General features: G+C 39.0%; 1 protein-coding gene across 1 annotated transcript; it reads left to right on the top strand.

Annotated features, from left to right (window-relative positions):
* On the top strand, nt 1–9118 carry LOC135482078 (uncharacterized). Its single transcript, XM_064761911.1, has 3 exons — nt 1–340; nt 5593–5813; nt 6658–9118. The coding sequence occupies exons 2-3, from the start codon at nt 5664–5666 to the stop codon at nt 7576–7578; spliced, it is 1071 nt and encodes a 356-aa protein (XP_064617981.1). The 5' UTR covers nt 1–340; nt 5593–5663; the 3' UTR covers nt 7579–9118.
* The last annotated feature ends 1269 nt before the right edge of the window (nt 9119–10387 follow it).

The following is a 10387-nucleotide window of genomic DNA, read 5'->3' as shown; positions in this document are numbered from 1 at the left end:
CTGTGGACCAATAAAGCACCAAGTAGCATTCATTACCGGTGCCATACTTTCCGGCTAGTATCAGCCGTAGTTGGTAGAATATGATCCAGAGTAGTTCATTTTCCCATATTTTTCCATATTATCTTTCACCTCCCTGCGAGTGCAGTGCCCGTGTGTGCGCGTTCTCGAATGGCGAATAACGTGGCCACGGACACCGAAATCTGTCAAGTGATTTTGATCGCCAAAACCCTGTGGAGCGTGACGCCATTCATGCACTGCAATTTGAACTCAGATTGAACCAATTCAAATATTTCAGGTGGATCAACGTGCATTTACCTGTAAGGTCAAGCAGAGTCATCAGGTAAGCGAGCCCCAGGTGGCTATTTCAACTCCTCTCTTTATATTGGGTTCAATATTAGGGCCTCCTGATGTCAGATATCTGTAAAATTTGTTTTCGATCATATCTCTGTTTATACTAAACATAGCCCAACAATAAAGGCTCAGAACAATCGTTATCAAGCAGTTAGTATATACAGCATATATAACAGTGCATGATTTAGATTAATCTAATTCTGTTCAAAGCTCTGGCCGTAAGTGGGAAGGTCTGCAGCAACCTGCGGATGGTCGTGGGTTTCCCCCGGGCTCTGCTCGGTTTCCACCCACCATAATGCTGGCCGCCGTCGTATAAGTGAAATATTCTTGAGTACGGCGTAAAATACCAATCAAAAAAAAAAAAAAAAAATCTGTTCAAAGCCGATGGCATGGACTGAGAGGTATACATATGAGAAATTCAAACGCGGCCCTTTGTATTTCTCATATACATGTATAAACTATCATGTGAAACTTCTTGCTTTTTGAAATTATCATATTTTGTGATACTACACAGCTGACGTGAAAGAAACGAAACAGATATAAATAGTAAATTTTGTCTGATTAATTTGACACTGTTCTTTTCAGAACTGTTTAGATGTGGGTGTGGTGCCCCAGCGGGGTGTACTAGACTTGTTTTGTGTCATTGTTTGCGTCATTAAGTTTAATGATTAAGCTCATTGATTGGCATCAGGATACCCTTGTGGTTCAGGTGGGTGTTTCTTTCCATAACCCTCACAACTGCATTGCTTGAATGAGAGTTACTCCACAAATTATTAATACCTAGATGGTTTATCTTGATCTGTTAAGCTGAGGTTGCTGTTTATGTCAACTGGCACATTGAGCATCTTAAAAGGGGCTAACAATGGACAGCAACCTCAGATTTAAAACACCCTTATGATTTACACTGTGTATATGTACCTTAGAGACATTTAAACAAATTGCAGCTGTCTAAGTGGTGCATTTAGAAACGTGCTTTGTGTTTGTGAACTAATTTTAAATATATCTAACACAAGGTAAATACACAAAAAAGCTCTTAAAGCAAAGTTAAAGTTAAGTTACATCCCTGCCTGTGTCAATCATGTCTTATGATGTTGGGTCAGAAGTCAATTGAAGTGTGCCAAATTTGATGGGCTAAGCCATCACCTCAGCTCACTGAGCACCTAGGATATTGTTTTGTGGTTTCCGTACTTTTGGTATCTTCAATAGAAAGGAGCTGAGCAGAAACCTCTGAACAATGTTCAAGTGCTCCCCCAATGATCCATGTGCTAGACCTGCCTGTCTCCTCACCACAACATAGCCCAAAATAGGTAAAAGTGGAATATTGAAGAGAGGTATTGCTTATTAGATTTATTATTTTGCACTTTATGCCCTAGGTGTACATGTAGGCATAAAGCTGGTGTAAATAAAACTGTTGTAGAACATATTTCTAGAACTTAGAGGCATAATGATGCCTCCCCCCCCCCCCCCCCCCCCCCACACACACACAATACCTCCTCCAAACGCAAAGAAGGATATATAGCTTTTCAGGGTGTTCCATATTTGGTCTCTCGTGTCGGATCACCAGAGTAATACTTCTTCAGTGATCCCACCATAACATAACATGTGTGATGATCATATTTTGCGAAACTGTCTTAGTTGTAAGAAAACATTTCCCAGTATAAATTCACAGAATCAGTCCGTTAAAACAAAAACATAATCGAAAGCAATCCTGCTCATTTGAAGCTGCAGTGTTATATAATACACTCAACAGAAATACTATAATTGAATGCTGTATGGCTTCAAATGATGTTGAAATAATTCTGCAAAAATTCTCTTAAAAGTGTTTTCTTTGGTGAATTGATAGATGATGTTAAGAACAACCTTCTTGGTGTAGACTGGGAGCTCATGCTAATTATGCATATATTTAGTTGGTTATTGTTTAAAGCTTTCTACTTACACAGTGGTGGTCCATATTGTGGAACCAGGGTTTTTGGTGGAAGTCAAGTGTTCTTAGAGGAACATTTGAGTGTGCAAGTGACCACAAAAGTATTGTTGACCGCTTATTGTCAGCACATTCCCACGAACAGGGAGATAATACAGTATTGCTTAGCTTGATTTGTTAAGCTTCGCTGTCAATGTCCGGGGTTGAACCCACATCTTCTGTGCACTGACGATCCACAGAAAAACATCTTGAAGGTCTTGTGAAGTCAGATGTCTGCAAATTTGTTTTCGACCATATTTTTGTTGACACTAAACGTAGAACAGCAATGAAAGGCGCAAAAATAGCGCTTATCATGCATGCAATACTCACAAGATACAGTAGATAAGATAATCATTATCAGTAATTAAGATTGACCTTATTAATTTCAAAACGAATGATATGGACTAAAACATGCAGATATTTTCCTATTTCTCGTGTACATTTATAAATTATGTCCATGTCTTTAGGGCAACCCACCTTTGTTTTGTTTTCAAATGTAGTTTATGTCACTGAACAGGTGGATGATGTGTTCTTCGAACAATTGATTTGACACTACTGTTGTCTGAAATTTAAGAAGGACTGGATGGAGTGTCAAAGAGGGATATGAAAGGTGTGCACAAATTGGAACAGTTCTGCATGTTCTAAAGACATAACATGGATTCATGCACCTCGATTTTACACCCAGGTATTCGGTGGTAAAATCCAGCTAAAAACTGAATACTGGGGTACAAAAACTCAATTTTGTGTTTTTTTTTTTCTGTTACAAATACACAGAGTTTTGTTGTTTTACGCCGTACTCAAGAATATTTCACTTATACGACGGCGGCCAGCATTATGGTGGGTGGAAACCAGGCAAAACCCCGGGGGAAACCCACGCCCATCCACAGGTTGCTGGCAGACCTTCCCACGCACGGCCGGAGATTGAACATTTGATCATAACTGTGTCTATGTGTTGCCGATACTGTTCGTCACTATTGTAAAATGTTGTTCATAGTCTGGTGTACATGTACCACAAATGTCAAGGTCCTACGTGTCGCGTGTTTCATTTTTTATATGATATGAGGAGTCTGTATTTTACAGTTTCTACTGTTACATGTACGTCACATTATTAAGGCTTTATGGAGGATTTTCAGGTCGTTAAAACAATGACATTTTCGAAATGATCTTTGCACATTTGAAAATGAATTTTAGACATTTAAAAGTTATTTTCAAAGCTTCCGAAATATTTTGTGGCTTTAAACAGGCTATAAAGCAAAACGCCACCCTATAGATCTCCAACATTATGAGATGTGCATCCCTAACCGCCACTCCGACTGAGTAGCCACACATTGTCAAAGTATATGCTTGAAACTCTTAAGTTGACCTCAAAAGTACAAGAACAATTTGCTACTCCCTTAATTTCTCTCCCTATTCTGACATATTAAGCAGTCCTTGTGTAGAATGTTAACAGATGTAATGTTGCATGACCATACTTGTGTTAGCCAAATGTTACTTCTGATTACATCTGTGTTAGCCCTCATGTTGGCTTCCTCTCCAGCCGTACGTGGGAAGGTCTGCCAGCAACCTGTGGATGGTTGTGGGTTTCCCCCGGGCTTTGCCTGGTTTCCTCCCACCATAATGCTGGCCGCCGTCGTATAAGTGAAATATTCTTAAGTACGGCGTAAAACACAAATCAAATAAATAAATCTGTGTTAGCCAAGCATTATAATATTGTTATTGTTATATATATGCTTATTAGCATATATGTATATAGACCTACGTTATATTTTACGGAGTTATCTTATCCAAGATTCTTTGACACCAGTGGCCAGTTGTTCAGAAGTGTTCAAGTTAAAGAACTCTGTTCAGGCGAGAGTATCATTTACTTAGTATTGAGATGAGACTGGTATTAAGATTTAAAGTTTACTTAACTCTTTTTAACTTTTAATGCACTTCTGAACTAATAACCCCAGTACTTTAAAACACCAGCTGGACATCCTCCATAACACCGAAAATTATTCACAAAATTTGATATCTGTACCACCTCGGGCGTAGCGTGGATCTTCAGGGGGTTTGGGTGCGGATTTGACAAAAGCGGAACGACTATCACAATCTATTAAGCGAGGGTCCAGGGGCCCCCTAGGCCCCGGTAGCTCCGGGATGTTAGATTGCCGGAGAGAGACTCTTGAGTGATTCCGAAGTGTTTCGAATGCAGATTTGGCAAATGTTCACACATTCATTTTCACAATAATAGTAAAAAAGCAACCCCAAAACAACTTAGGTTGAGTTGAAAACAGGCTGACCCTGAGTATATAGTGTTTATTGTCATGGGTTCCAGAGTTACAAACAGTACAAGTAAACTGCGTCATCTGTCTTGTCCACCAGAAGGAAATGGCTACTGTTGCCTGCGCGGTACGATTCAGGGGAGGTAATTCTGTAAAACACGCCATCTTCCATCGGGAACAATATGGAATGGTTCACATAACATAACATGTCCAAATAGGCCTATATACGATTTAGTAAATTGGTACGAAATTGAAATATTGGCCTGTTTAGGCTACAGCAAATATTTTCTGGAATAAATGTTAATAGCTAGGTAAGAAATAAAGGCTAAAATACTTCTTTCGTCGACTTGAGCGGAACATTTTTGCCTCCGCATCCCCCGCACCTCCCCCAACCTACGCCCCAGCACCTTGACGTCAAACACTTCACCTTGATAACCTATTTCGCCAGCATACATCAAAATCGGTATAATCGTTTTCTCAAAGTCCATTTATTATCATATAGGGTAAATAAACTGAAGGTGACAGTGTTAACCTGCCTTGTAATTTGCTTTAGGTTGAAATGTGGCTAAATGTATGTTTGCCAGCAATCGAAGAATTGAAGAATTCATCATATGGTTTTCAGCATTTTAATAATCCTATGCTGATAATTAATTCCACTGGTGAAAAGTTCTGTCTACAGGTGACCTCCATGCTCTTTTTGTTTTCACGATCAGTCGATTTTCACCAAAGCACAGCTACGAATTTATTTTATTTATCTTTTGTCTCTGTTAGGGTTTCAGGTTAAGCTACATTAAGCTGAAGACTGAAAAAAGAAGATTCACATCTTTGGACCGGTATAAGTTTGATAAGCATAAAATCACAGGCTTTAATGGTTTATGTGAACATTGAAGCAATGTTATCAAATGATCAATGTAGAATACAAACATTTCTATAAGGTGTATACATGTAAAACAAATCTCAGCGAAGAAACTTAAAATGAAAATCGTTGTATTTGAAATTAATTTTGTCTTTCAACAGGTAACCACCAGTTAGGTAGGAGATAGCCTCCAGATGCCTTTGTTTCTCCAAAAGAATACTGGGTTACAAAAATGATCGTGGGTTTAATGAAACAGAAAAGTGCCCGTCGGATATTCATTCTAGCTGTTTTGCTGGTTACCATCACAGTGATCTGTCAGCGGCTTTCACGGGATGTTGCTCACTGGGAAGCGCTGCCAGATAATTTGAGGAGCAGAATTAAAGTAAGCATTCTTAGATATGCACAGCTTTCCATATACATGTACATGTAATTAAGCCCAACCTAAAAAGAGTGAAACTTTCTTTTAATTTCATTCGTTGATCAACTCAACTTTGTAATTGTAGAATGCACGCCCAAACGTTCAAAGAAACGTTCATACCATTGTGTTGAACAATGAGTGAAAAACTACTAAAGCCCTTTATATTGTTTTCGGCATAAAGCAGGATTTTTGCAGTGGACTAAGTATCCCCAGTAGCCTGGTCACGTTGCAGGTTTATATTCTTTGTCAAATGTGATGACAACACAACATTTTTACTAACCCTTTACCAGTTGAGTCTAATGTATTGCAATTAAGATGACTGCTTTTTGACCTAATTCTGCTTAAGCCACGGTGCTAGGGGCTAATTTGCTGCATGTATACAAACGGAGAGTAAAATGTGTTCAACCTGAATTTTGACCATATTTATATTTTTAATATCTTTATGAAAATTATAATCCAGTTTAGATCCACGTGTTTGGATGTGAGAAAACAAATTTAAACTCAAACAAATTTATTCAACATGCATCACAACCTTATTTAGCACATTATTATGGTTTTTCACGCCTTTTCATCTGATTTTGGCATCACTTTTATGTTTTTTTCTCCCTTAAGAAGTCGGTGTGCATGCGAGAAGTATTTTTGGCGCAAACACTTCTTGTACGTCTTCTGTGATATAGATTTATTCCAATACTTATTCTGCATACACCAGATAAATAAATAAATAAATATATTCTTGAATTTGTGGCATAAAATACCAATCAGGTTCCAATGCACTCTGATGTCTCTCATGCCGTTCGTTTCCTTGCAGTGTGCCCCTCATAGTGACGTGGTCGAAGACGAAAATCAAGGCAGACGTTTTCCTCAGAGACATTCTCAGAATTTGACCATCGTTTCAGCTTACATCAACCTTGGTTCAGTCCCAAAAGGTATTGTAGAAACTCGAAACACGGCCAAATATTTAAAATGGGCGACTGTGTTCGGTCGTTTGGACAACGCTCTTGTGTTTTACACGGACTCTTCGGAGATGAAGACGGTGGTCGAGAACAGTCGCCGTATGTCAAGTTTTCCCACGCGAGTTATAGAAGTGGAAGACCGGAACAAGCTCTGGGCGTTTGGACTCAAGGCCCATATCCAGGCAATTTTCAGCAATTTATGGAACTTGAAGGCGATACAGCCAGAAAAATATGCGGACTATTCCAGTTCTCAACACGCAAAGTACGAATTCATGGAGGACGCCATCAGCAGAGATTTTTATCACTCGGAATATTATGCCTGGTTGGACGTTGGTTACTTCCGCGACATTGTACATCTTTCTCACCATTTTACTCTTGAAATCCCGTGTAATTTTAACTCGTCAAAAATAGCCTTTAATGTGGTTGACCGTGACATCTCTCTGTCCAGTAAGCCGGCCGACATCATGCTGGACACTCAGGTGTGGATTGGCGGAGGTTTCTTCTTCGGCAGGAAATCTGTCATGTTGTCCTTCGCCAAACAGTACCGTCGAGCCGTCGAGGCATTCATCGCCCAGGGAATAATCAACACTGACCAGCAGGTCATCTTCTCGCTTTTCAGCGACGAGGGAAGGAACGTGTTAAAACCGTCCGTTCATATTCAGTTGTACGTCCCAGACGGGGATGTGAATGAATGGTTCTATCTGGGATATCTGTGTATGAAAATAAAAGAAATTGTAAATCAGCGTGTGGTTGCTGCTACCCGAGAACCCCATTGAAAATGTATTGATCCAGATCAGTTTTCTCCCTTTTTGACAGTTGTAGTTTTTTTCCTGTTCTTTTCTTCTTCCAAACACTCAACAAATAGTTGTAGAGAACGATTGTTCATTGCTGTCAGACAAGGGGAAAAGTAGTACCGGAATGCCTGACTCGTACGTTGTTGGAATAAGGGCACGTTTGTCGTAAATGAATGTTGGGTGCGTGTCAGCGTATCACTGTCCTTGGTTTGACAAACCTTTCACAAATCCCACCACAAGCGGTGTGATGTCACTATGTCTGGCAATCGCATAAAATGGTTGACAGACCGGGAAAATTTGATCGAGAGAAAACTTGACATGACCTGGTCAAGAAAACCGACAGAAATGGCCCTGGTAAGGAAAGTATACTAGTTACTCTCCTTGTCCCATACGAGTACTGGATAACCACCACAAGGCACAAGATTAACACTTCGAAAACGGACCAGAAAAGTCATAAATTTACTTTGACTTTCAAAGGACTTGTTCATGCCGCTTATGAGTGGTACACTGAGAATACACTGTATGGGTGCCATTCAAATGTGGATTGATCAATTGATTTAGTACGTTTATTAGATTATTACCTTTCCAGCAAGGCAAAGGTAAAAATAACTATTGAATGCTGTTCAAAGCATATTAAAAACAACAACGCTGCATTGTAGGTGCAGCTTACTTTTATTTATTTCTTCCTGACTTTCCAATCCTCTTCATTGGATTGTTAAGTCTTGGATACACAGTATCTGTAAAAGTATGTTGCAAACGTTCTGTCGAAATATCCAAGGCCAAGTACAAAAATATGAGATTTGTACAAAAAATGTTGATTTGTACAAAAATTTTTGAGAATTGTATTATGCAAACAGTATACATATATTTCACATTGGTTGGTACCATGAATCAGCTCTACTTGCTTTTGAGAAATGTTTTTCTTCAGGGGAGCGTTACGGGTCAGGATAGAAAAATTGCTCCATTATGGTTCTTCCAAGCAGTATATATAATTGTTCAGGACTTAATAGTTCTCCAGCTCAATTGCTTTTAGTCTCCACAGTACTTACTGCCTGGATAACGTTAAAATTTGTGGATCAAGCTATGGTTGGTGTTTTTACTCTGTGCTATGTTTTTCACACAGCTTGTCCACAGGAATGTTTTATTTTAAAAGGAAAACGAGTTGATTGGATGGTTTACTCTCTCATACCCTGGGCTCTGTATACATTATAGTTTGGAAATCACAGATGTCATATTTTGGGGTTACATCAGCTTTGTTCTTGTTCTTTAGTACCGCTGAACGGATTTGAGTCAGAATTCAATATTTTGATAACTCATTTGACCATTATAAGTGATTATTTAAAAGACATTGATGTCCTTTATTTTATTGAGTCTGTTTCAACACAACCGCGTTTAAAACATTTTTTCCCGCCACGCATCAGGCTTCAGACCCCATTAATTGTCCGTAAGCGACAATATTAACGTTTAGCGCTGGGCTCAGTTCCAACCATTCCGTGGCCAATAAGCTTTGGTGCATACCTAGCCCAGCTAGCCATAAAATCTTGACACAGGTTGACCGGTAAAATGTGGGACCTTTCTCTGCCGGCAGCTGGCCCGGGTGCCTAGCAAGGGGACGTCTCTCGCAGCCTCATTACCGCCTGTCTCCTTGTGTCCTCTCCCCCAGATTTTCAAACTTACATCATTAAAACTCATAAGCCATAGCTTAGACAGTTTCCATCATTTTGATAGCAAGAATGCCGATGTACACCAAAAACGGCAGGCTAACATCAAAAAAAAAAAAAAAAAAGACTTTACACCCTAATATGAACAGAATTTACATTCGTTGCGAGGAATGGAAGTGCTAATAGGGTCCTGAGTCCATCAACCGTTTCTCAAATGTTTGTTAGGCAATTAAGAAAAAAATACATAGCTGCGCAAATACGCCGTATAAAGTGTTAGAGATCCAAGAAAAGTAAAGTGTCATGGAGGCTGGCTATAGGGAAGTTGTATACTTCTAAGTAATGGACTTTTGTATACATATATGATAACATTTTGATATTATTGGGGTGAAGGCATATAGTGATAGTATGTGTACTATACATAGGTGTTTTATGTGCTGTTTTAATATAAGTATCTTGGATGTACAGTACAAGAATTTTTGGTATATTAAATCAGACTACATTCCCTCTAGATCTCACGGGGAGTTAACACTAGACTTGTTAATTTGCCAGTCTCTACCTGGTGTGAAATTGGTTCGAACTTAACTTTGATCTTGTGTTCTGCACGGATATGATGAGAAGATTACCCAAGGTTGGAGAAAAAGTTCGTTCCATCACCAATTTGGCCAACCGTGCTAGAAAATTTTATTTAAAAATTTGAATATATATATATATATATACTGCCTGTGTCTTAAAAATAGTTCGACTGTATAAGCAAACACCACAGATGCAGGGCAGAGGCTCAGTTTTTTTTATTATATTGTTTTCCTGCACAAACCATGGTTCTTCTGTTGGACAAAGCATCCCCGACACCTGGTCTCTTTGCTTTGTCAGGAAGCCCGTTACGTGTGACCATTTCCCATTTATCACACAGTCGTTGCTGCTCTGGTTGTACTCTCTATATTGTAAGCCCTTTTTATATTATACTCATGCTTTATGTCCCAAATAATGATAAAACAGGGACCAATGACAATCTACCCGATCCTCTTATTTATGTGTTAATCCGATTATTAGTTTATATTTTCAATTTCTCAGGAACAGATGCATTTATGTATGTGTAATTGTTTTTAAACATTAAATACACTATTTTTTGA

The sequence above is a fragment of the Liolophura sinensis genome, chromosome 1 (genome assembly GCF_032854445.1).
Source record: "Liolophura sinensis isolate JHLJ2023 chromosome 1, CUHK_Ljap_v2, whole genome shotgun sequence".
Classification (NCBI taxonomy): Eukaryota; Metazoa; Mollusca; class Polyplacophora; order Chitonida; family Chitonidae; genus Liolophura; species Liolophura sinensis.
The sequence above is the reverse complement of the archived record's forward strand: the minus strand, read 5'-3'. Positions and strand labels throughout refer to the sequence as shown.

Excerpts from the sequence above, each read along its gene's own strand:
- LOC135482078 (XM_064761911.1), top strand. The coding sequence starts at position 5,664 with ATGATCGTGGGTTTAATGAAACAGAAAAGTGCCCGTCGGATATTCATT. Across the intron at positions 5,814-6,657 it reads ATTTGAGGAGCAGAATTAAA|TGTGCCCCTCATAGTGACGT; the intron begins GTAAGCATTCTT and ends GTTTCCTTGCAG.